At 37.4% G+C, this 27,987-nt stretch overlaps 1 protein-coding gene across 8 annotated transcripts in view; it reads left to right on the plus strand.

The window, feature by feature from the left end:
- DGKH (diacylglycerol kinase eta) overlaps positions 1-21,036 on the plus strand; it is a 197,152-nt gene extending 176,116 nt beyond the window's left edge. For 3 of the 8 annotated variants that reach the window (XM_074021916.1, XM_005585737.5, XM_045377182.3), the window contains 6 exons: positions 3,410-3,515; positions 4,470-4,562; positions 8,103-8,222; positions 8,563-8,671; positions 10,142-10,272; positions 17,897-21,036. In XM_074021916.1, coding sequence (XP_073878017.1) covers positions 3,410-3,515; positions 4,470-4,562; positions 8,103-8,222; positions 8,563-8,671; positions 10,142-10,272; positions 17,897-17,986 — 649 coding nt within the window. In that variant the 3' untranslated portion in view covers positions 17,987-21,036. Of the gene's footprint in view, positions 1-3,409; positions 3,530-4,469; positions 4,563-8,102; positions 8,223-8,562; positions 8,672-10,039; positions 10,273-17,896 lie in introns of those variants that run through there. The other 5 variants (XM_074021917.1, XM_074021914.1, XM_074021915.1 and 2 more) reach the window with 3 other exon arrangements.
- Positions 21,037-27,987: the final 6,951 nt, after the last annotated feature.

Raw genomic sequence — 27,987 nt, forward strand, 5'->3', positions numbered from 1 at the left:
GACCACACATAAATTAATTTCAATAGACAGGAGATAAAACACAAGTCCTATGAGTATTAAACAAATAACAATCACTATGACCAGGGAAAACTTCAGAGGGGAGGAGGGACCATAGGCCTGTGTCTTACTTCCTCTTCACTTGAGTCTTATCTACCAAATGGGGTTAATAAGAGCTGTTTCACGAGGGTGTGTGAGGATTAAATGAGACTCTAGGGGTGAGTGCTATAAGCACATTGTATTAGTCCATTTTCATATGTCTATGAAGAAATACCTCAGACTGGGTAATTTATAAAGAAAAACGGGTTTAAAGCCAGGCACAGTGGCTCACTCCTATAATCCCAACAGTTTGGGAGGCTGAGGCAGGTGGATCACTTGAGGTCAGAAGTTCGAGACCAGCCTAGCCAACATGGTGAAACCCTGTCTCTACTAAAAATACAAAAATTTGCTGGCTGTGGTGGTAGGCGCCTGCAGTCCCAGCTTCTTGGGAGGCTGAGGCAGGAGGATCACTTGAACCTGAGTGGTGGAAGTTGCAGTGAGCCAAGATCATGCCACTGCACTGCAGCCTGGATGACAGAGTGAGACTCCGTCTCCAAAAAAAGAAAAAATAAAAAGAGGTGTAATAGACTCACAGTTGCACATGTCTGGGGAGGCCTCATAATCATGGCAGCAGGCAAAGGAGGAGCAAAGGCACGTCTTACATGGCAGCAGGCAAGAGTGTGTGTGCAAGGGAACTGCCCTTTATAGAGCCATCAGATCTTGTGAGACTTAGTCACTATCACGAGAACAGTACAGAAAAAACTCACCCCCATTATTCAGTTACCTCCCACTGGTCTCTCCACCGACATATAGGGATTATGGGAGCTACAATGCAAGATGAGATTTGGGTGGGGACACAGCCAACTGACATCACACATCATGTCTGGCATATTGAGTGCTCTGTGCACAGTAACTTTAGATTCTTCCCACATCTTCATCTGGTCACTGATAAAAATGTTGAAAAAGAAAAGAAGGAAAGCAAAGCTCAGTGGTTTCAGGGGCTAACTCACATCTTTCCTCTTCTCTACTATTTGCCATCTGCTCCCCTCCCATTCCTTACTCTACTCTTCTAATATTTATTAGATAGCTAGAATGTACGAGATGTTAGAGACAGAAGAGAAAAGGCATACATCCCCTACTGCTAGATCAACAATCAGAATTAGAATCAAGTCTTACAACTGCAAAATACTGGGCAACTCAGAAGAAAGGGAAGAGAAAATGAATATTTACTCAGCTATACCCACACAGCTGCATTATTTTACATCTCAGCTTCTTATCCATAGGGTTGTTAGTTTTAGAGTAAACACATCTCTTTTAGATACTACAGACAACTTCTGTGGCCTCTAATTTACAGCGTTTTTTGGAAACCAAAATACACTTCCATGTTCTCATCCTGTGAACCATCCAAATAATCTTATCGTAAAAAGGAAGCAGAGGTTGACTAGGCTTGCTTCTGGTCAACACAGTTTGGCTCCCCATCTGTTTTTAAATTTTGCAGATGAAATCAGGCTTACTTGTCTATTTTCAGAATTTATTCATTGACTATGCAAACATATTCCATTTTTGAGCCTCTTCTGTGGGCCAAGCACTGTTTTAGGCTGGAGATACAAGATGATTATTTGACAGCACTACTTAATTGGCTCACAGATTCGTAGGAGGGAGAAATGTGGCCAAAGTGTTGACATGAGGCACACAGTGGACTCTCTAGATACACAGAGGAGGTCAGAGGTAGTGAAGGAGGGCTGCCTGGAAGAAGTGACCTTTCAACTGAGTCTTGAGGGAAGAGTAAGAAAAGGAGCAATTTAAGCATGGGAACCAGCCTAGGAAGAGGCCCAGAGGAGTGTGAGTGCATGCTACTTTCAGGAAATCTCAGAGAGTTTGGGGTGACTGAAAGGTTGGCACAGTGTATGCAAGAGTGTGTGGAATGTAGATGAAGAGGTGAGGAGGAGCCAGATCTTTATTGGGCTGTTCTAGAAGTAGTGTGGAGGGGTTTTTTGGGAAGACAGCAAAGCTGGGGCAAGGTGAACACTGAGGATGCTGTAGAAGTTGTCCCTATAAAAAATGATAGACTAAAGCAGTAGAGATAGAAAGGACAAGTGAGATTAAAGACAGTTTAGGATTTAAATTTGGTGAATGGGCATGAATTAGGAGACAGGCTGACCTTAATGTTCTAATGAGGGGCTGGATGATTGTGGGGTGCCTTTGATGGAGTCAGAGGGTTCAGGAAGAGGAGTAGGTGTTAGAAGGAAAATGATGGGTTCCATGTTGGACTTTAGAATTTAAATTACATTAAAAATACCTAGGAGATTCAGTAGGCAATTAGAAATGTTGATCTGAAGTTGATTTATGTCTTTCCCTTTCTCTGAAAATTGGAATAACCTTTATCCATCTCTGTTCTGAAAAACAGCCCGTTCTTCATGATTTCTCAGGGTTGCTGATAGTAGTGCTGAGGTGACATTTGTAAGCCTCTTTGTACCTCAGATATCCATTGTATAATCCTTAAGAATTAAATTATTTTTCTTTACTCTTGGTTCAGTTATATAGGGCTTCAGTCCCTTTTCTTGTTCTACCCTTTCCAGATAGAAAATATTTTTCTATGAAGCTGTCAGAAGCAAAAAAACATTTGAACAGCCCTGCCTTCTTGCTCATCTGCAAGGCTTACATCATTGTCTAGCAATTGGAGGAACTTTTTCTCCTTTCTTGTCCTTGGCCTTAGTGCCTTCCAGAATTTGGTCTTTTCAGGACTATTCTTAGAGGTTCAGATACCAGTGGAGTATGGCACAACAGGCTTGGAGTTAGATAGACATAGATTCCGATCCTGCTGTACAGCTGACTAGCTCTGTATACATACCACGTCTCTCTGAGCCTCAATGTCATCATCAGTAATATGGAGATAATAAATCATAGCTACATTTAAAGGCCATGGATATTAACTTACATACTGCTTGTGATCACTTTGTGTATCCATGACAAATACGGTAATGCTCTTCCCTAATCTGTTGCATTTGCAGTTTCAATGAATGAAAGAGAAGTTTCTAGTCTTTATATTTGTGATCCCTCTCACTTTCCAAGGATACTGCAAAATGAAGTACTGCTATACTTCATTCTTCAAAATAGCACTTCAGTGTGTCTCCCTCTGATTTTAAGCCTAACTTTTTATACAAGTTTTTTTATTTCATAGTTTTTGTTGCAGTGGGGTCTGGATTTGTAGATCTACCTGTGTCGTTCATAATTGAGCAGCCATTAAAAATGTTCTTCCTTACTGATCTTCATATATTTCTTACTTGTTTTATCCTAACACTTCTTTACTTCAAAAAAAAATGAGCAATACTCAGAAAAGTTTTTTATTTATTTGTTTCATTTTTGCTTTTAGGATCTGTGACGCAGCCACAATTCATTGTCTTTTGGAGCAAGAACTGGCCCATGCTGTGAATGCCTGCTCTCATGCCCTGAATAAAGCCAACCCAAGGTGCCCGGAGGTGAGGATCTAATGGTAAATTCTCATTCCACAGATTCTTTTGGGTGTTACACATGTATTTTAATTCGTAAAATATGCCCTGCCCTGCGAAAGAAAGTTATGTTGTCTATATGAGTCTCTACAAACTTGCAGTAAAATTGTGGCCAACTGTTTATTTTCCTTTTCCTGTTATTTTTTTCATTCCTGCTCTTAAATTCTCTCATTTTTTATGTTTCCACTTTCAATCACTTGTCACCTTTCATCTGCCTTCACTCTTTTCTTAACTTTTATTGTCCTTTCTTACTCCTTTTACCTTACCTTCTGCCCTGTGCCTTGTTAAAGGGCAAGCCTAGATATCATCAGTGTGCATTTCTTAGAGATGTTCATTCATTTCTGAAGTTGTGCACTGAAATTATTGCTACTTCGTTTTGTTTTGCTAAATTGGAAATTGATACTTCTGTAAAATTTTTAATGTAGAAGTTAATAATAGAATTGATAGAATATAACTATTAAAATGTGATACATGGTACAATGCTATAGTGTAGAGAAAACTGATAGCTTTTTTTATTATTATTTGATTGAAGTTACTTAAATTAATATACAACTAAGTACTTGTTCTCAAGATTATAGTCTAAACAGCAATATGGTTAGTGCTACTGAGAGGAAAAGTTGTATTTCACTGAACTTTTTAATGGAAATATGTATATGCTGGTACTAGCATACATATATTCATTAGGTAGGAGATGTGATCCTGAGTGTATTCACTGTAGTTGGTGCATTCTTTTGGTTCTATAATATAGTAATAATGAGATAGTCATACTAACAAATGTATGAAATTTTGCAATTATAGAATTTTGGTAGATTAAAAAAATGTGTGCTGTGAATTTAAATTATAAGAATAAAATTTAAAGTATTTACTGGTAATGAAATCCTATTTTAAAACAGATCACATGTCTTTGACATTCTTCTTTTCTAGAGTCTTACAAGAGACACTGCCACTGAAATAGCCATCAATGTGAAGGCACTGTATAATGAAACGGAATCTTTGCTAGTTGGCAGGGTTCCTTTGGTAAGGAGAAGAATGATTGATAACATAAGAGTGATGAATTAAATGTCTGGGTCTTACCTTTATTGGGGAACAGGCATTCGGCAGATTCTAAGGCAGAAGCAGCCTTCTGGCTTCCATCCTGAGAGCTCCTCTTCACCTGGCCTTTGTCTTCAAGAAAATATATGGCTGAAGTTAGGACTCATGATTCAGGCTAACAGGAGTGGAGATTTCCCCTCATATATGCCATCCTGTTTTTAGGCAGCCCTGCTCTGTCCCATTCAGCTTCGAGAGACGTGAGCTTTATAAAGTGTCGTAGACATTCCTCAGGTACTTACTACTGCACACAAGTAGAGGAACTCATGGAGTTTTTTCCCCGAATTAACATTTGAATGTGATTGGTATGGTCCTCCAGGTTTGCTTAAAAGAGGACGTTTTCTAGACACAGTGTTTCAAGAACTAAATTTCAAAAACTCTGCCTTGTTTAATCCAGATTGGTCCTGGAAATCAAGTTTAGGCCAAATCTGAATCTCACCACAGTCCACGGATCTCAAGCATAAATGCTGGAAGCTTGTGGGTGTCCTGTTAGTTAGCCTTTCTTTACAAATACCTCACCATTTTCAAGTATTCTAGCATCTTGGCTCTTGCCGCCACCTAGAGTTCGATTGTGGCTCATTCCCACATGCTGTTACCACTGTGTGGAAGGCCTAATTCATTTGCTGTTTTTTATTCCTTTTTACAATTCTGTTTAATTGGTAGTTGATGATCTTAAAATATTTCTTTTGACAGTAATTTTCTCTCTTGGTTGGGCAAATCTACACCTAAATAAAAGTGATACTAAGAGTCACAGTATCTGGCACAGTGGGTGAATGAATGGGAGGTGCGTCCCACAGCCTTGCTATTAAGTGCCCGAGCTTAGGGTTTCTGTTTTCGCCTATGGTCCAGAAAAGTGCCACCTTTGGAACATCCTTTGCTCTTAGAAGAGAAGCTGAAAGACTGCATGAAGGCCATTGTTCTTACTTACCTCCAAAGGAAACTGACAAGAGGTGGGACAAGAGGGACAAGAGGTGGCTGGCTCTACTGTGGCCATGAAGAAAACCTTTTACGAAGAAACATTGGTTGTCTCTTTTGATAAACCAGTGGAACCCCTTCTTGGCTTTTTTTGGCACTACTGTTTTTAACCAGAATCTTCTGCTAGTCCTATGGGAAATCCAGTGACCTGTGAAGATCATTTCTTACAACTAAAAGCATAACTTATTCTGTACTTATTTTCTCTACATGAAAAGTACCTGCAGAGTGCTACCTTGCTAATATTTATTATTTGTATTATGTTAATATGGACTGACTTTCCTTCTCCACTTTTAATTTTCTCTCATTGTTAAATATGAATTTTGGTTTAAAATGTGTACTGGTGAATTTTACCAAAACCTTTGACAATAGTGATATCACAATAAGGAGTTGATTGCATTTGAGAGCAACTAAGGTTTACTCTATATTTTAGTGCCAGAACGAATTTGTGATAACCATTTTACAAGTTTTATAAGACATATTCTTAGACTAAAAGAAAATTAATAAATTTTAAACACAACAGGGTAGAGAATCTCCTTTTTTTTTGAGACAGGGAGGCACTCTGCCGCAGTGGCGTAATCTCGGCTCACTGCAACCTCAAGTGGTTCCAAGTGATTCTCCCAGCTGCAGATTAGCTGAGACTATAGTCGAGCACCACCACGCATGGCTTTTTTTTTTTTTTTTTTTCTTTTCAATAGAGACAGAATTTCACCATGTTGGCCAGGCTGGTCTCAAACTCCTGTCTTCAAGTGATCCACCTGTCTCAGCCTCCCAGAGTGCTGGGATTACAGGCATGAACCACCGCGCCCAGCCAAGAATCTCCATATTTTTAATCACTACTAGAAGTGGTAGATACCGTGAATAACAAGGGGAAACAAACACACAAAACAGTTCATCATAACAGTAATAATTATCTCTGAACTTTTAGTTCTAAAATTCTATAATCATATTTGTAAGAACTCTATAATTTTAAAGTAGTTTATAAACATATTGGTTAGCTAGCAGAGACCTCAAAAATAATCTAGTCGGCCAGGCTCCGTGGCTCACGCTTGTATTTCCGGCACTTTGGGAGACTGAGGCAGGCGGCTCATTGTAGGCCAGGAGTTTGAGACCAGCCTGGCCAACATGGTGACCCCATCTCTACTAAAAATACAAAAATTAGCCGGGCCTGGTGGTATGCGCCTGTAATCCCAGCTACTTTGGTGGCTGAGGCACGAGAATTGCTTGAACCTAGAAGGCCAAGGTTACAGTGAGCTGAGATTGCGCCATTGCACTTCCAGCCTGGCCAACAGAACAAGACTGTGTCTCAAATAATCATCATCATCATCACCTTGTGCTATTTCCAGAGGAAGAAACAAAGTCTTCTGAAGTCAGTTAACCTTCTTTTGGTTACATAGTTAATTACAAGGCCAGGAGTAGAATCCAATGTACTGCCTTCCAGTTCTGTGCAGAGGAATGTTTATTTAATCTTTATTCATTTATTGAACTTGTAAGTGCATTTTAATACCTACTTTCAATGAGTTAATGCAGATAATGCGTGAGCAGTTAAATTCTCCTTAAAATATCCAAACCCAGTTTCAGATGATAAGCCATTGAGCTTTTTGTTTTGCCCCAATTTTTACAACAATTTTTCATCACAAATTTTTCTAAGATTCATGTTTTTTTTCCCTTAAGCTTATTCTTTAAATTTTCAAGGAGATTTTTCTGCAGTTCTTTTTATATGACAAGTTTTTAACCAGTTTTAAAAGTATTATGTGTTCATGTGGTGACTTTTTTTTTTTTTTTTTTTTTGAGTCAGAGTCTCTGGCTCTGTCACCCAGGCTGGAGTGCACTGGTGCTATCTCTGCGCACTGCAATCATCACTTCCCGGGCTCAAACAATTCTCCTGCCTCAGCCTCCTAAGGAGCTGGGATTACAGGCACCCAACACCATGCCCAGCTAATTTTTGTATTTTTAGTAGAGACGGGGTTTCACCATGTTGGCCTGGTTGGTTTCGAACTCCTGACCTCAAATGATCCACCCACATCGGCCTCCCAATGCTGGGATTATGGGCGTGAGCTATCATGCCCAGCCTGGTGACCTATTTAAATCAGAAGGATTTTTGGCACAAATAAGTAGAAGAGTAAGACTGCACACTTATGCCACCAGGAAGAATTGGTAGATAAATGCTTGGAAAGCGTGGAGGGAGATAGGAAAGAAGACTTTTACACGGAAAAAAACACCAAAAGAATACTTCTTCTATGAAGTTATTAAAGTTACACTAGCTACTCATATGATCTTTGGGAAGTAATGATTAGAGTAAATCTATTCAGATTTTTAAAAATGAAGTCAATATAAAAGAATTTATCCTTAATATTCCTTTATTTAAAAAATACTAGCTTAATAAGGAGTGAGGCCGTTCACTGTCAAAGTACAATGATTTATTCTACTTGAGGCTGGCCACCGAGTCTTGTTTTGTTTTGGTAAATAGCAGCTTGTTTTGTTTCTGGTAAATAGCAGCTGGAATCGCCACATGAAGAGCGGGTATCCAATGCCTTACACTCTGTGGAGGTGGAATTACAGAAATTGACAGAGATTCCTTGGCTTTATTATATCTTACACCCAAATGAGGATGAGGTATGTAAAATTCAGCCTGTTTCTCTAGAAATGTAGACCATATCACTAGAGAATTTGAACTCATCTTTGAAAAAGAGATATTTAGGGAAAAATGAATTTTGAATACTGTTTTCAAATGTTCTGCTCTTGAACAAATGAGAGAAGGCATTTATGTGAACAAAGGCATTTTAGGGGAATTGGTACATTTTCAGTAGTACATTATGAACTTTTTTTGAAGAAGTTATCACTGTTCTATAATGTTTAGTGTTTATAACTTATTCCTGTGTTATCCCTATTATCAGAGTAGGTTTTTCTCCTTTTCATATCCCGAAAAAATTATTTTCTTGCTCTATTTGAACAGGAACCTCCTATGGATTGCACCAAAAGAAACAACAGAAGCACCGTATTTCGAATAGTGCCAAAGTTTAAAAAGGAAAAGGTTCAGAAGCAGAAGACAAGTTCACAGCCTGGTAGGTGGTCCATGTGGGAAGGGGAACTATAACATTATGAAAAAAGAACTGACTAAAGTGACATCATGGAGGTCATGAAAATGTTCTGGAGCTAGATGGTGGTTGAGCCTTGCACAATATGATGAACATACTAACTGTCAGTGAATTCTATGCTTTAAAATGGTTAAAATGGGGAATTTCATGCTTTATGAATTTTGCCATAAAAGAATCCTCTCATAACTAAAACATATCTGATTATCACTGGGAATCTCTAGTAAGGAAGCACAAAAAAATGAAGTGGTTGCTAATTTGCTTCTACTTTGTTTAGTGGATGTCAGCATTTCTGTTCAAATGGTTCTTTCTCAACAGCAATTCAAGGCATCAGTGTATAATTTTTCTTCTTTTAAGTACAGTTTTTAGATTACTTTGATAAATGGAACATAGAAACTTTCATTTACTCACTTAACCTGCCGAATATATTTTCCACCTAAAGTTATATATTCCCTTTCTCCTGTTTTGAGGACACTGTTTCAACCCCTCAACAATGACAGTATGCTGTGATACTTGCATTCTCAAGCAGAGATTAAGCCCCCTCTTTGCTGCTATTTCTCTCGTTCCTTTTTCACTTTTCCTTAGAGTTTAAATGTACAGGTATGCTAGTACTAAAGCACCTTCAAATTCTGTTTGTACAATGGTAGCTGCCTTTCATAACCAAATAAGTGTATAAATTCCTCTGAGTGCACACTATCTCTTTTAAAAAATGATGTAAAGCCTTATTTTTGATATTCATAAAGCAGCTATTGAAAGCCATTTAAAAACCAAATACAGCAAATAAGTAGGCTTTTATTAAGCTAATCAGTGTTGAATAAAATGTATAAGCGAATGATACACACCAAAAAATAACGTAATCCAACTAATCTCAGAAAACAGTGCTATGGAATTTTTAAGTGACATTAAATTGGGATTTAACAGCACATTGATTGCCATTGTTATCAGTAGTAGGAGAATCAATCAAGACTACACTTGAAATCAGCAAGACCTTAAGCAGAAAAGTTTGTGTAAAATTGAATACTCCGTATTAGATTTTAAATTGTAATTAGCATTTGTAGCTCATTTCAGTCTATAGCCATTTTCATACAGTCTGAAGGAAATCATCAGAGCTTATTTAGAGCTTGCACCGTTGATCCTAATGATGTGAAATACATTTTGTATGCATATTGTATAGGTTGGGTGGCTTTAATGAGGAAATCGGACTAAAGCTAAGCATGGGTGCACGGCAGCAGATGGTTTTGTATAGTCGGATCGTTGTGTTGATAGTGTATAACTTGCATGGGAAAAAGTGGAACTACGGTTTTGTTGAAACACCACCTTTAACCTTTCTTTTGCTAGCACTGCCGCTGCACTCTGTTTTGCATCTTCTTTGGCCAACCCTTGCTTTGTAATGCATTGAGCATGTAGAAATTAAGGGGGTTTTGCTCTTAACTTTGGTAGTTCAGAAATGGGGCACAGAGGAAGTTGCTGCTTGGCTGGATCTGCTCAATTTGGGAGAGTACAAAGATATCTTCATCCGTCATGACATCAGAGGGGCTGAACTTTTGCATCTGGAAAGGCGAGATCTTAAGGTATTTCCTTTGTGCTCTTCTGTTCTTGAAAATTTTATTGCAAAATGGAATCCTTTCTCCTGTGCCTCTTCTGATATGTGCTTTTAGCTTCGCTTATGTTATGCAAATGTGTAGTAATCTAACATTCACCGTCCTGTGGTCTGAGTTTCTTGTATGCTTTTTAACAAGCATGTCAGCAGTATTTTCCTGGCAGAATCACTCTATTATAGCTAAAGCTTAGCATGAACTTAGTAATTTTTCTCTGCATCCAGTGATATGACTGTTCCTGTGCTAATATTTCCAAATGGATCATGTTTCCATCAGCTCATTTTATTGCATCAGCATGGAAGGTGATAATTTGGCTGAAAATGACTAAAATCTAATATATGGTTAACAACTAAAAATTAATTCAAAATACCAATAACAAAGCCTTTCTAATATATGGAATGAGAAGAGAGACTTACAGCAATGACTACTTAGAGTCTTACAATTTGTTGTGTTTTTAAATCAGCCTTTTTTAGGTCACATGAACAACCAGACTGAGAAATTCAAATTTCCTTTCTATGACATATTGTTAAAATTCTATTATTCTCGAAACGAATTTTTTTTCTTTAGTAAATGAGGTAAAAATTTTGCCTAGCTTTTGCTAGAAAACAGCTCAGAGCCTATTGGTTATTTATGACGAGAGAGAAAATTATTCCTTCACCATCTGTAGCATTTCCCTTTTATTCTTTGGGTGAAGTCTCAGTAGTGGTGGAAACAGCTGAAGTAGGCTCTCTGGCCAAGGTTTAGAAGTAGGATTTTGTCATGTTGTATTTTCTTACCACATACTGCCATTTTAAATTTCCAATAAGTAGTAACATTTGTTGGAGTGATTCCTTTCCTCTAGACCAAGTTCTAAAATGCATTAAATTTTATCATAATACAGAGAATTCCTAACAAATTAATGAACTGTTGCACCTTTATCTACAAATATGTTAGCAAAAATCTTTGAACAGATAATAGGTAGTATAAAGATCTGTATTAGACAGATTCACAAAGAGTTTTAGCACATCAAAAGGTGAGCACCACTTATACCTAAACAACTTTAGCCATAATAAAATAAAGTAATTAATTAATTACCTTAATTGAGAGTCCTAAATCTGGAACATAGCAAAATATGTAGTATTAGAGTTCATAAAGCAAAAGTTGGCTTCCAAGCTTGAAATGAGTCCACAAAAAAGTAAATGTAGGGGGGATCATGATAGCCAACATGTTTGTGTAACTTCTGATATCCTTGGCAGATAACAATATTTATTAATGACTGTTTAATATATTATGCTAGCTTCTCTGCATGATACCTGCCCTCTAGAAGCATGCATCGCATTTGCTGTGAATAAGCACACATTCAAGGAAAGACTGTGTGTATGTATAAAAAATATACATACATAAATGCATATATGCATACATGTTATATATATACATACAAACCTATAGAAATATACAGGTAGGCACACAATGATTGAAGCAGAATGAATGTGTAGAATGGAAGAACATACACTAAGGCAAAGTTAGAAAAGAATAGAAAGGAGATGGTTAAGAATTATGTTAGAAAACATTCTTTTGCTTTTCGTGGAACTTTTTTGTTCTGTTTTGTTTTTATTTTTAATGCAAATTACATTCTCTGTCTTAAAACTTTTAGAAATTTGTATTGACATGATTTTAAAAACTGTATTGGGTCTGAAACAAGATGTCGGAGGGTGGATGAGAACAGGAGCATTTCACAGAAAGAGTCTTCTATAGCACAAAACCATAAAGCTAGAGAAGAGCTCCCCTTGTTCTCTGCGGTTGTAGCTGTCAGCAGCGGCAAGTCCTTCGGACCGAAGCCTCTAAATGCTGGTGAGGGATCACTCACTGCTTAGGTACTCCATTGCTTCCAGTACTACTTTTGAATATGTCAGTGGCACACAGGTTCTCTCTCAGCCCTGCCTGACCTGATTTGTGAACTTTTGGATTACAGCACCAACCGGCTGCTTGGTACTCAGGTATTATACAGGGATATCAATCTCTATTTTTGCTTTTTAAAAATTAATTTATTTTTATTTATACAAAAATATGTGGGTACAGCTGGGCATGGTGGCTCACACCTGTAATCCCAGCACTTTGGGAGGCTGAGGCGTGTGGATCACGAGGTCAGGAGATCGAGATCATCCTGGCTAACACAATGAAACCCCATCTCTACTAAAACTACAAAAAAACTAGCCAACTATGGTGGCACTCTCCTGTAGTCTCAGCTACTCAGGAGGCTGAGGCAGGAGACTCGCTTGAACCCAGAAGGCAGCGGTTGCAGTGATATGAGATCATGCCACTGCACTCCAGTCTGGGCGACAGAGCAAGACTCTGTCTCTAAAAATGAATATATACATATGGATACAAGTGCAATTTTATTACCTTCATAGTGGTTAAGTCAGGGCTTTTAGGGAATCCATTACCTGAATAACATATATTGTACCCGATAAGCAATTTCTTATCCACTCCCTCCTACTCCCTTACCCCTCCAAGTCTCCATTGTCTATCATTCCACTAGGTCCATGTATATACCTGTTTAACACCCACTAATGAGTGAGAACATGCAATGTTTGTCTTCCCGTGTCTTCTTGTTTCATTTAAGATAATGACCTCAAGTTCCATCCAAGTTGCTGCAAAAGACATGTTTTCATTCTTTTTTAAAAAATTCTTTTCTATGGCTGAATAATATTCCAGTGTATGTATGTGCCACATTATCTTTATGCAGTCATCCATTGATGGAAACTTTAAGTTAGAGATTTTCAGTCTTAACATGTCCAAAAGCAACTCCTGAGCTCCTATTGCACTCCTGTTCTGCCCCTTCTCCAGTGCTCTGCCTTTTATAAATCAGACCTCTGGCCCTTCAGGCAGTCTAGACAGAGAAATGAGGGTCATACTTAGCACCTTCCTCTTTTTTGTCAGCCTTCCCCTAACCCATCAAGCCCATCACCAAGTCATGTTGATTCTAATCTCCATTCACTTCTCTTTATCTCCTGTCCACAATCCTGCTCCATGCTACTGTCCAGTTTTGCTTGTGTAGGGTCAATAGCTTCCTAACTGGTCTTTCCACTGCCACTCTTTGTCTTTGCAGTCCATTATCCACATTGCAAACAGAGTGTTATTTTAGCATCATCAATCAGGTGTACACTTTTCTGCTTAAAACTTTTCAGTAGCTGCCCATTTCTAGGGAATAAAAACCCACATCTTTTTGCAGGCCTACAAGGTCCTGCCTATGTATTCGACCTCCTGTGAAGTCTCTGGCTCCTCCCTGGGCCTTATTTCAGTTGCTTAAAAATACTACACTTTTTCTCACCTTAGGGATGTACTCTCTTTTGCTGTGCTTCTTCCCCTACCCTTCACCTGGTTAACTCCTGCTCAGAGATTAGCTCAAGTGTTACTCCCATATCACCAAAACAACTAGACGTAGCGACATGACAGTCTAAAGTTGGGAAAAGGAAAAAAAAAAAAAAAATATATATATATATATATATATATAGAGAGAGAGAGAGAGAGACTCATTCTGTCACCCAGGATGAAGTGCAGTAATGCAATCATGGCTCACTGCAGCCTCAGCCTCCTGGGCTCAGGTGATCCTCCCACCTCACCTCCTGAATAGCTAGGACTACAGGTGCATGCCACCACACCCAACTAATTTCTTTTATTTTTTGTAGAGACAGGGTCTTGCTATGTTGTCCAGGCTGGTCTTGAACTCCTGGCTTCAAGCAATCAGCCTGCCTTGGCTTCCCAAAATGCTGGGATTCCCGGTGTGAGCCACCATGCCCAGCCAGGAAAGTATTTCCAATGTGCTTTAGCAGATAAGGAAACAAACTGATTGCATCATTTTCTCTGCTAGAGCACAGTAGGAGAAAGAAGAGACACCAAAGAGAATGGTAAACATATGGTGAGGGTTTTTTGTTTTTTCTATTTGGAAAGTTGTGTATGTATGGCTGGAAGGATAACTGAATATGTACAAAGCATGCTTTGTCAAAATTTGGACTGTTTATCCAAGGAAAGAGAAAGCTACTCATATGATAAAAATTGGCCAGGCATGGTGACTCATCTCTGTAATCCCAGCACTTTGGGAGGCCAAGGCAGGTGGATCATGAGGTCAAGAGTTCAAGACCAGCCTGGCCAACATGGTGAAACCCCATCTCTACTGAAAATACAAAAATTAGCTGGACGTGGTGGTGCATGCCTATAGTCCCAGCTACTCAGGAGGCTGAGGCAGGAGGATCACTTGAACCCAGGAGGCAGAGGTTGCAGTGAGCCGAGATCATGCCACTGCACTCCAGCCTGAGTGAGAGAGTGAGTCTCTGTCTCAAAAAAAAAAAAAAAAAAAGAATATGGTAAATATTAATATATAATGATATGTGATAAAAATAAAGATATAACAAATGTCACAGCATAGCTTTATTACAGCCTATACCCTAGAAGGCATAAAAATATTGAACTCAAACTAAAACGTCAAAAGCAATTACAACAAAAGCCAAAATTGGCAAGTGGGATCTAATTAAAGAGCTTCTGCACAGCAAAAGAAACTATCATCAGAGCGAACAGACAACCTACAGATTGGGAGAAAATTTTTGCAGTCTATCCATCTGAACAAAGGTCTCATATCCAAAATCTACAAGGAACTTAAACAAATTTACAAGAAAAAACAGCCCTCATTAAAAAGTGAGCAAAGGACATGAACAGACGTTTCTCAAAAGAAGACATGCGGCCAATAAACATAAGAAAAAAAAGTTCAACATCAGTGATTATTAGAGAAGTGCAAATCAAAACCACAATGAGATACCATCTCACACTAGTCAGAATGGCAATTATTAAAAAGTCAAGAAGCAACAGATGCTGGTGAGGCTGTGGAGAAATAGGAACGCTTTTACACTGTTGGTGGGAATGTAAATTAGTTCAATCATTACAAAAAACAGTGTGGCAATTCCTCAAAGACCTAGAACCAGAAATACCATTTGACCCAGCAATCCCATTACTGGGTATATACCCACAGGAATATAAATCATTCTATTTTAAAGATACAGGCACACATATGTTCGTTGCAGCACTATTCACAATAGCAAAGACATGGAATCAACCCAAATGCCCATCAGTGGTAGACTGGATAGGCCGGGCACAGTAGCTTATGCCTGTAACCCCAGCACTTTGGGAGGCCAAGGCAGGTGGATCACGAGGTCAGGTGTTCGAGATCAGCCTGGGTAACATAGTGAAACCCCGTCTCTACTAAAAATAGAAAAAAAATTAGCCGGGCATGGTGGCGGGCACCTGTAATCCCAGGTACTTGGAAGGCTGAGGCAGGAGAATCATTTGAACCTGGGAAGCGGAGGTTGCAGTGAGCCGAGATCACGCCATTGCACTCCAGCCTGGGCAACAGTGTGAGACTCTGTCTCAAAAAAACAAAAAAACAAAAAAAACCTGTAGACTGGAGCAAGAAAATGTGGTATATATACACCATGGAATACTATGCAGCCATAAAAAGGAGCTGGATCATGTCCTTTGCAGGAACATGGATGGAGCTGGAAGTCATTATCCTCAGTAAACTAACACAGGAACAGAAAACCAAACACCACATGTTCTTATAAGTGGGAGCTCAACAATGAGAACACATAGATACAGGGAGGGGAACAACATACACTGGGGCCTATTGGGAGCACAGAGGGAGGGGAGAACATCAGGATAAATAGCTAATGCATGTGGGGCTTACTACCTAGGTGAAGGGATGGTAGGTGCCGCAAACCAGCATGGCACACTTTTACCTATGTAACAAACCTGCACCTCCTGCACATGTATCCTGGAACTTAAATAAAATTAATTTTTAAAAAAGTATAGCTAGTAAGTTATTGTAACTCTATGGAAAACATTCTTCTCATTTTATACCCAAATAGTAATTCTAAGTAGATTCTACCTCCCCCAAAGAATATTTAGTCTTGAGAATACAATGTATTTATGGCCTAAAATAAAATATTTAATATTTAAATATATTTTGTAATTGGATACCTATGTTTTCACAAAGAGGTAAAGATATTTAAATATTCCACTCAAAAAATCTAAATGTGACTGTAAATGCATGTACATTTCAAATTTAGGTAGCAAGCATTTGTATGGCCTTGCTTTTAAGCTTGATACTTTAGCAGATATTCAGTAAATGTATAGTAGCCTTAGGACTAATTTTGGATGTCCTGTGTCATAGGAGAAGATATTTTTCTGAGTCAGTTAAATATCTATGAAATATCTTGAAATTATCTCGTTTGACAATAGCATTGGCTATGAAAACAGTATTTTCCAGAAGGATTCATTACTGCTGAAGAACTCCAAGAGTTCTTAAAGGGTAAAGGGGAGAAAGAGAGAGACAAGGACAGAAGACTTAAACCAGTTTGATCTATTTCATTTAAAAGTTGAAAAATAAATAAATTACCAAACAGGGTGGATAGTTGCATCTTTATCTTCTCAGACAAGTTACGTTATTTTATAACCCTGGTTTTTTTTAGGCCATTTTGGGAGTCATCTTTTTAATAATTTTCAAATAGTTCAATTTTTTTTTTGAAGAAGTTGTCTTCACATATTAGCAAACTGACTATGCCCTTTCACTTAAAGAAACTAGGATTTGGAGGCTGTAATTCTTTGCTTTAGTTTTTCAGAGAGTGAATAACTAGCGGTTATTCACCCTTGGTTAGTTTTAATTTATTTCTGCAACAGATATTTGCAAAGTACTTGCTGTGCACACTCTGCAGTCATCATCTATTTCTGAAAGTTAAATATTGAATTCTTGGCACTTATAGGAAGAAGTTTCTTTAAGAAACAAGAATAATAATTTTGAGAGAAAAGAGCCAATAGTGTTTTGAGGGAAAGCATCAACTAACAGATAATTATGTGATTTTTTACACACATACATTACAAAGTATAAAGACTATTTAAATTAAATATTCCTCTCAAACAAAGACTTGTAATGCAACTGCAAATGCATATAGAGTCCAAATTTATTTAGCAGGTACTGGTATCTTTCTCTAGAATTAGGTCTCACTTTTAAATTTAATATTTTAGCGCAAGAAATGTTGTCTTAGAACTAATTGTGGGTGCCCTGCTGTCCCACATCATTTTTTTCTCAGAGATCCCAAAAGAGCCTTTCTAAGAGGACAGAGAGAAGAGAGGGGGGGAAAAGAAAGAAAGAGAGAGAGAGAGAGGAGAGAGAGAGAGAGGAGAGAGAGAGAAGAAAGGAAAGAAAAGAAGAAAGAAAATTTAGGTTTTGACTCTTGAAGTCAAAAGCCACTGTGTATAATTACAAGAATGTCATAGTTAAGAGTTTATGTAGAATGTGATTTTTTTTTTTTTGTACCAGTTGGGAATTCTTCAGTGTCAGGTTATTTTTGTTTTATAAACTTATTTTTCTACCTTTCACTTCCCGAATCACTGAATATAAACTAAAATGAATGAACTGAATGCTAATTATGTTTCTTACTGGTTAAATATTTAATCCCCAGTTTTCTATTATCAATACACTTTTTTCTTTTCTTTCATTTTTAAAATTTTCTTTCTGCCTTTTTTCTTTCATTTTTAATTATTTCTACCTTTTTCTGTTCTTTTATTTTAGGACCTGGGGATACCGAAGGTGGGCCATGTGAAGCGAATTCTCCAGGGAATTAAAGAGCTTGGAAGGAGCACTCCACAGTCAGAGGTGTAATCATATTAGTGCTATTCTTTGGAAGAGAAGTTATTGCCACTTAATACAAAGTCCTTGGAAGCAAGTGGTGGTTCTTGTAGTTTTCTGCGTAGATAAGTAAGCACCACTGAAGCACCTCTGTGGCTTGATATTTTGCTGTGGGTGAAATTTTGATTTGAGGTATTAGAGAATATTTTTGTGCCAAAAAATACATTCCACAAAGCCATTTTCTTTTTGTGCAAACCTGACATGTTCAAATATATTGACAACAGTAATAAGGTAGGAGGAATCTGAGACGATTGCATTGTCTAAAAGGTGGAATTGCAAAATGTTTACTTTCCATAGATCTGGTCTGATGGAATGTTCCTACTGTGCAACTGCATAACAATATGTGGTTAAAACTTCCTGGGTTTCATTATTGGAGGCATTGGCCATTTTCTTAAAATCAGTAGGTTAGGAGACTAAAATATAAATTAAGTTGTGTTTTGAATGTAGATTGGTATCACCTCCAACTCCTAGTGCTTAGTGGTCAAGAATATGTTGAAAACCTGCCCAATACTATGAATGAATGCAAATCTTAATGCACGATGTTCCTGCCTGAAATGTCTTTCTTTTTCTTGCATGTCACATCTAATATTGTAACACTTTAAATAGCTTTCATGTCAATTTTAATGTTAATGGGATTTAATTTATTACTAAAGTATATTTTTGTTGGCTAAGGGCACTGCACTTTTCTGTTTTTTAATGTGGAATTTTGCGTAAATATTCTGTACCTAAGACTTTGTGAATGTGTGTCTGTGCCATAATCAACAATGATATACATGTATGCAAGTCAATTTTATTTCAATCTATCATAAGCAGTAGGCGTGCACGTTAACAAAATTCTCTGGGTATTTTCATAAAATTACCTGCTCCCTTACCTGACAAAACTTGTTACAGCTTTCCAAACTAAAATGTCCACATTTCGTTTCTAATTTTTAATTTCAATTTAATAATTATTTAATATTCTGTTTGAATTTATGATACAGTGAATTGTTGATATCCAGGAATTCCCTAAGGTCCCAACCGAGATTTATATACTGAAAGATTACCCAGACTCACCCACTCTCTATAGTGGCTTCTGACACAAACTTTCCAACAGAAGAGATTTAAATTTTTTCTTAAGGGCTTTTTGTTATTGTTATTATTATCTCACTTAATTCTTAATTCCTGTCAGGTGGATATTATTTTCCTTTTTCTAAACCACTCTACTTCAGTGTAGCTTATTAGAAGTCAACATTACACTGGTCAAATCTTTGAAAGCCAAAGGCATACATATCAAGAAGTCACAAAAATATCCTTAAATAAGCTTTCTTTAGCCATTATATACCAAAACATTAATTATAATATTTTAAAATATTGTATATAAGGGAAATAAACAGGGTACTGACTCAGTGGTGATAATTTTTATGAAGCAGCCTGCTAGGTTCTTAATAGATATATGCACACACAGATATATACATATACACATATATGTGTGTGTATATATACATACACATATACATTTATATGTATATATATACCTACATACATATAATCTTGTGATATAGCATCACTGATAATTTTCTAGACAATTATTTCCCAGTGTTTAAAGAGAACTACTAATAGGCGAGCATTTAAAATGAACTATTGTCAGGCATATTATTTAATTATATCAAAGGAGTTTAACTGTTTGACACTTTACTCTTGTTTATAACTTGGGTATTTAACTACTAGTAAAAATCACAAAATTTTGATGTCTTTAAAATAAATGACCCTGAGGGATTCCTGACCAAGTATGTCTGACTATATATTTTACCTAAGTTGTAAATAAATGGAAATTTTCCAAAGACAGTTATATCAAGTAGTTTAAAAAGAGTCATGAGACTGGGCGCTGTGGCTCATGCATGTAATCCCACCACTTTGGGAGGCTGAGGTGGGTAGATAATCTGAGGTCAGGAGTGCAAGACCAGCCTGACCAGCATAGTGAAACCCCATCTCTACTGAAAATACAAAAAATAGCCGGGTGTGGTGGTGGGCACCTGTAATCCCAGCTACTCAGGAGGCTGAGGCAGGAGAATTGCTTGAACCCAGGAGATGGAGATTGCAGTGAGCTGAGATCACACCACTGCTCTCTAGCCTGGGTGACAGAGCAAGACTCCATCTCAGAAAAAAAATAGTCATGAATTACTCAGTTTTTCTAATTATATCTGCACTTACGAAGTCAGAGGTCTCCTTTTTCAGCCCCTCTGATAGTCCCACCTAAGTGCTGTTCTGTAAACACTTTCCTGTGCAACCTAACAGAGGTACCAGGTTCCCAGAACTCTCTGACATTACAGATCTCTGTCCATCTCTACTCTCTGACATTACAGATCTCTGTCCATCTCTACTCTCTGACATTACAGATCTCTGTCCATCTCTACTCTCTGACATTACAGATCTCTGTCCATCTCTACTCTCTGACATTACAGATCTCTGTCCATCTCTACTCTCTGACATTACAGATCTCTGTCCATCTCTACTCTCTGACATTACAGATCTCTGTCCATCTCTACTCTCTGACATTACAGATCTCTGTCCATCTCTACTCTCTGACATTACAGATCTCTGTCCATCTCTACTCTCTGACATTACAGATCTCTGTCCATCTCTACTCTCTGACATTACAGATCTCTGTCCATCTCTACTAAAAAAAGGAAAAGTGAGGGCAAGAAGGGGAAGAACTCTAGCATAAAGAATGTATTAATATAAATAGCTATATTGATTTTCACCCCTCATCCCCCTTTGCTAATAGAAAAGAGTCTAGCTTATGACGTGTCCCAAATTTAAGAGTGTGATGTGAAGGATTGAATTTTGTTGGTTTGTTTGGTGGTCTTTTCACTCGCAGGTAACATCTTTTGTATATGCTGTAAAGTCTCAGTTAATGGAATCCTACAGTACATTTCTGGCTGGCTCAGTTGGTAGAGCCTGAGTCTCTTAATGGAATCCTTAATTAGCCAGAATTTTCCTGCAAATGGCTTTGGATGGGGGAAATTCTATAAAATGACAATTTGGATATACTTTTTGTTAAATGAGAGCAATTTTCTCTATATGCTTCGTCTCTGCATGGCTGTGCAAGGCCCAAATGACTTCACTGACACCTGTTTCCAGGAGGGGGTCTTCAGAGTCTCCTTAGGCCCCTGTCAGTATCATAAATAATTCCTCTTCTTGTAGTAGATGCGATTACCAAAAAAAAAAAAAAAAAAAAAAAAAAAGTAGGGAAGAGCTTCTCCACGGGATCGGATCACAGCTTTGGGGAGTGGGATGGGGCCTCTATGCTTTGATCCATGCATGAGCTGGGGTCAGAAGTTCCCACCTGCACCTGACTGCAGTGACTGTAATGGCTGGAATTGTCAGCTCTTCTCCCGGATAGGCTCTCCTTCACCTGGAGGATGGGGGCTGGTGGGAGGTCAGGGAAAGGGAGAGCATCAGCCAGAATATATTTTCTTTCAGTTCCATTTCCTGAGGAAGAACTTGCTTTTAAAGGAGGTAAAGGGACAGAATCAGACCTAAATAAAATTCCTGAGTATGCAGTATTTCTCTTTAGGGTCTCTTCACCTCCCTTTCTGAGTTTCTTTCCTACATTCTGGCTCTTCATTTTCGCAATGCCCAATGCAGTCATGGTTGCTGAAATTCTCACTGCTTTCTGCTTTCCTTTCCCCATCAATTAATCCACTACAAAATGACCCCTTTCATTTCTCGCTTAAGCATACATGGTGGGTCATTTAAGTGTTAGAAAGACAACAATTTAAAGACACTAATTTTACAGCTGGCATTATATAAAAGGATACTTGCTAGATAATCTAAGTGAATTGATGGATTAGATCATTTGAGGCTGTGATGTATATTGTTCTTACTGACAAGAAATGACCCATGAATATCTAGATCTATCCTATCTGATATTTTAGCTACATGTGGCTATCTAAATTTAAATGGAATTTCATTAAGCCAGGCACAGTGGCACACGCCTGTAATCCCAGTGACTCGGGAGGCTGAGGCGGGAGGATGGCTTGAGGCCAGGAGTTTGAGACCAGACTGGGCAACATAGTGAGACCCTGTCTCTGAAAAAAATATTTTTTTTAACTAGCTAGGCATGGTGGCATGTGCCTGTAGTCCCAGCTACTCTGAAGGCTGAGGTGGGAGGATTGCTTGAGCCCAGGAGTTCAAGGCTGCAGTGAGCCATGGTCATGCTACTGCCCTCCAGCCTGGGCAGCAGAGCAAGACCCCTACTCTTTAAAAAAATTAACTTAATTAGAAATTCCATTTCTCAGTTGCACCAACTACATTTCAAGTGTTCAGTAACCACAGTGGACAGTACAGATGTAGAAAATTTCCATCACTGCAGAAATTCTATTGGACAGCTCTGGTGTAGATCATTGCTACTCAAAATGTGATCCATGGGGCAGCAGCCTGAGAGCTTACAGAAATGCAGAATTTCAGGTCCACTTCATATCGACTGAATCAAAATCTTCCTTTAGCAAAATTTCTCAAATGATTAGCACTGGCCTACATCCATTTTATCCTTCCTTAGCTATAAGGGATGTGAGGTCCAAGGGCTTCAAAAGGTCCCTGGAATAGCTTGTTCCTTCATCCACTGTTTCCTATTCATTCTTCAGCTAATCCCAGCAATGAGCTGAAACTCATTCATCATCCTTGCTGAGTTTTATTCTCAATCCTTATTCCTCACTCTGGTTCTAGATGAGCCTTCCCTACCAGTGGTTGTATTTTGGTAACCAAAGTGGGACACAGGAGATTGGCGGACCAACACAGCTGGCCTTTCTCTAGCCCTCCCTCCACCACTAAGTCACTAACAATCCACGTTTGCTCAGTTTGTTGACATGTGGCATGTTCATTTGTTCACAACTTAATCACAGGGAACATTTCAGAAAAATACGTACTGAGATAAGTTAAAACCATGTTCGTCTCCTACAACTTGTACATTTTCATGTTCTCTTATCAGTAGATTGTTGTTGTTGACATAGCTCATGCATGAGGACGCATAGCAGCACACACACAGTGAATGAACGGTTAGGCATGCAAAAAAAGAAAGAAAAAGGAATGAACCAAAATGATTCCAAGTAAAGTGAATGTCATTTAAGCCCTGTAAAAAGGCTTGCTTTGCTAGATTTAGATCTGTGTTCCTTATGCTCACTTATCTTGATGGTCACATGGTTAGTAATTCCTTAAAATAGTGCCTGAAAAACAATATTTCATGTTCTTGACCCCCAAATAACAATTTATTTAATTCTATAATAAGATTTTTCCCAATGAGACTTATTGTCAGGAATCCTTCGCTTAGTGACTTTTACATATTGATATAATGTACCAAAACACAATTGCCTAGAGATGCTTTAGCTAATTTTTATTAATAATGAGGACAATATTTTTGTCTTCATGGAACTTATTTTTAACAGGAATCAAGGAAGAAAATATTCATGAAGAGCTATAACTTAGAAAGTTATAGGGGCTGCCACTATGCAGCACTTCTAAAGTAAAACATCTTTTATTTCCAACTGGGCTGTCAACATAGTGGACTTTCATGCTCTATGGATATGAATTCTTTAAGGATATAGCCCTTAATTAAGCTATAAGAACAATGCATCTCTTGACCCTGACATCTAGGATCTCTCCTGTCCGCCCCCTCTATGCCCCACTCCAACTAACTCATCCTGTGTCTCAGATGTAAGTTGGATTAGACAGTGGGTTTGAAGTTTGGTAATACAATTGGCAGTTTTGAAACACCAAATTCTTTAGATCAGCCGAAATGAAGAGTGAGAAGTGAAAATTCCTCCACTAGTAATTGTTAGCCAATAGAGTAGCCTCCCAGAGCAGTCCCCACAGCACTTGGTTACCATGGGTTTCTCTCCTCTCACTGCCTGCCCCAGTGCCATGACGCCTGGGGCTTGTCTCTTCTGTGGCATCCCCTGATTGACTTTTGTATAGCAAACTCGGTGTCAAGTCAGTAATATGATGCCTTTGTAACAGGAGACCTTCCTAAGAAGTAACTGCAATTTTTAAAACGTGATGATTATTGGTTTTTATAATACACAAAGTGTTAATTGTTTCTTATTTTATTTTCTCATTATTTTTTTCCAAGTTTTGTTTGGAGATATTTATGTTAGAAGAAAAACTATAAAGTTTTATCATTGTAGAGAACAGAGATCAAAGACAGCTGGACTGTACCTATTTGTATAATTATTTCTGATATTTTTAGGAAAAGAAGTTTAACAGGGTAACTCAGACTGAGACTGTTAAACTCTGTTCATGATAAACTCCATGTTACATAATGTAGGTGAACAGATTAATTCCCTCCATGTAACTAAGATATTCTATTTACATTATTTATATACTCTCTTAGTTGTTTATGTACTTCCAAGTTTTGGAAAAATGAAAACCAAGCTACTACTTAAAAGTTATTAAAAACTTCACATAAAATATTTCATTTTAGCTACAAGTTATTCATTGCATAGGATTTTATAAATAGTCTGGGTATTTCATAGGAACTGCATTTCAAAAGTAAATCAACCAAACCTAAAAAGAAGGGTTACTTTTAAAATGCATTAAAATAAAGAAGTTTCATACTCAGTTAATAATACCATTAAGGTAGGATAATGCAGTTATATAATACAAACTAAAAAGGAAAAAGAATATATTTTGTGGTCCTTAATGTTTGATTGCACTGTTGTTTCCCACAGCTTAGCCATATCTCTTTCTGTATACCAAGTATTAAGCTGATATGTAGCTAAATATTTCTTACAGTTCTGGTAACTGGTAACTAGTGCTGTGAAAGGTTTTGGTATTGTAACATTCCCAGTTTTGCGCGTTATATATTGTATATTGAAGATGACTAGTAAATTCAAGTAATATATTTATCTAGAGCTGGGAAAATATAATTATTTTCAAATCTTCAAGTAAATTGTATCGAATGTTTTTCTTCCTCTTAAGTGAGATAGTAAGTCTCACTTTTATGTTAAAATGTGTATTTATACAACAGGTTTCTCCTTTTGCTGTTATTAATTTTCATATTAAAATGTTTCTTATCTTTTTATATCAAAATAATTATGCTGGCTATTCAAACTGCCAAGATGTATTTTAGTTTGCAGGATTTTTGGCAGACAAAATATTTAATAACAAATATAAAAGCTTTGTATATTTTGTGGCATTAGGGACAAGAATTTTACCTTTGAATTTCTCTATGTGAGGCAGTGCTAGTATCAGCAAAGTCAGTAACAGACAGTATTACTTGTAATCATCAGAAGGTTTTCACAAGTTGTATAAATCGGTGCATTTATTTATTATATTGTGAAATTTAATCTTTATCTGAAATACATATTCTAGCTCTTTTCCTTTTTACTGCTGTTGCTTAGAGTGTATAGTTCTGTTGATGATTTACTTATGTACTTGAAGTACTCATTTCTGTCAAACAGATGCCCAACTATTTTCCTTTTAAAAAACTGTATTCTTTACCATCATAGATAGCGGAATAGTAATAGACACCTTGTTAAAAAAAATAAGTTTCATGTTTAAAATATTTTTTAAAAATATAAAGCCTAAATGAAATCACCAATATTAAGGATTTAATGTAGCCAAGGGATTCAGTGTGTTATATTTTGCCAATATGTATTTTATCTTCATGTCACAACTTATTTTCTGGAGCTAATTCTCAGTTTTAGTTGAAAAGAGATCTTAGTGATTGTACTGCCAATATGACATTCAAATGAACGTTAGGAATCTTGAACCCCGGCCGAGCGCCGTGGCTCAGGCTTGTAATCCCAGCACTTTGGAAAGCTGAGGGAGGTAGATCACCTGAGGCCAGGAGTTCGAGACCAGCCTGGCCAACAGAATACAAAAATTAGCCAGGCGTGGTGGTAGGTGCCTGTAATCCCAGCTACTCAGGAGGCTGAGGCAGGAGAATCGCTTGAACCCAGGAGGTGGATGTTGCATTGAGTCAAGATCTCGCCACTGTACTCCAGCCTGAGCGACAGAGCGAGACTCTTGTCTTGGGGAAGAAAAAGAATTTTGAACCCCCCAAAATATCACATATCTAGCAGTTGTTGGTTCCAGGGTGGATATTTTTAACATATGTTTGCATTTGGTTCTGGGATAGTAACCATTATGGATAATTGTTTCTGTCTAGTCAGTGAGACTTTAATTGTTTGAATTATTTCTACTTAAAATTACTCTTAGTTTAACTGTTTAAAAAACTAAAAATTTAAAACATAATGGCACAACATACCACACAGAATAAAACACATGTTTTCAAGGAAGGAAAAAAAATACCTGTTTTGATTTAATGTGAAGCATGGGTTTACCAAAGAAAATTGCTTTAATAAGCCCTAACTTTGTTTTCTTCTATGTTACAGTGTTAGCAGTTGATGTATTGTGTGCTATTTAAGAACTCATAGGAGACTAATAATTAATTTACTCTAATTTTAAAGGCAAAGAGTTGTATATTAATTTTACTGTTGCATAAGCAGTTACTGGAGGTGGGAAAAAAGAAAACCGGTAAGAGAAATTACATGGAAATTACAGGAAAAAGGAACTTAAGTTGGTAATTTTTGGCAAAGATTTGGGAACAAATAGTTTGAACATAGATATCTTTGACCTTATATGATAGAAACACAAAGCACACGTGTGCTATATAGTGTGCTGAGCACACCCCCACAAAACAAAAAATACCACATTGATGAAGTCCGAGACTGTATCTAGATCTTAGCATAACTAGTGAATTCAGGAAGCACATCCCACTGTTGAAATTTAGAAGTCAGTGAGAAGGTAGTTCAGATAATCTAATCATTCAGGACATTTGATGGAGTCCACACAAGGGTTTGTGATATGGGGCAAATATCTGTGCTTTCTCATCTCAGTGATTGACGTCTGGAGAACTAGTCAGACACGCTTAGCTGGTTCTATAGAAAAACACCAGTAAATGTGGATCAGACCATACCCTGCAGACCAAGGAGATTTTCTTAAACGTGCTAAGCCTTGAAATGCATTAGCAATGACAATTGCTAAATGGGTTTTTTCCTTTCACTGAAACAACAAAACAATTATTAAAATTCACAATACCTAGAGATGGGAATATGGTTTAGGTTTATCAGGTTCTGTAACTGATGGCATTGGCTCATTGTGTCCTCTCTACAGGTTATGTTTTGGTGATTTGGTGTTCCCAGTTAGAAATGACACACAGTATTATCAGTTGTTAGTACTTGGTAACGTTTCTTTTAAAAAAGGAATTATATAAGTATGAATCACACCTAATTTTACAATTTCTTTCCCACTGTCATTTTAGATATAAATAAAGGCTTCCCAGACTATAGCACGGAAATTAGAAGTTCAAATTGATATCCCTGATGTTCAATTTAAAAATGAAAGTAAAGTTAAAATTAATAGCTTTTGTACCAGAGTAGATTACGGGTATTTTCCTCTGTTGTATTACATGTTCATATTAATCATTTTAGGATAGGCCAAAACTCACTTCTAACATCTTCAAAAATTTTTCTATACTTAAGCCAAACAACAATGTTATAGATGTGAATATATTTAAGTTAAATCCTTCATATCTTTTCTTAGTTTAACTCCCCAAAGAGGAAAATGTCTCTTTAAACCAGTAGTTAAAAAGATGGAGTATGTGATATTCCTTTCTCTGTACTGAGTTCTGAATGTTTGATGCAGAGCATGGATCCCTGACTGCGTTCTCTGACTGTGGCATGGTGTTCTTTCATGCAAAGTACTTTCAAAACTCCCCATAAAGAAACTCAACTAGAGATTGTCTTTATTAATTAATGGAACTCTGGGTATGACTAAGGGAATTAAATTAGAAAGTAGAATAACCTAGTTAAAATCATTATATTAGTTATACATGAGAGTGAGGGAACGATGGCTTGATCTTTACATGACATTTGAATTCCGTCACTATCTGATTCTTGACCTAAAGGTTTCTTTGCTAAATCTAGTATTTATTA

Source organism: Macaca fascicularis, chromosome 17, assembly GCF_037993035.2.
Source record: "Macaca fascicularis isolate 582-1 chromosome 17, T2T-MFA8v1.1".
Taxonomy (NCBI): Eukaryota; Metazoa; Chordata; class Mammalia; order Primates; family Cercopithecidae; genus Macaca; species Macaca fascicularis.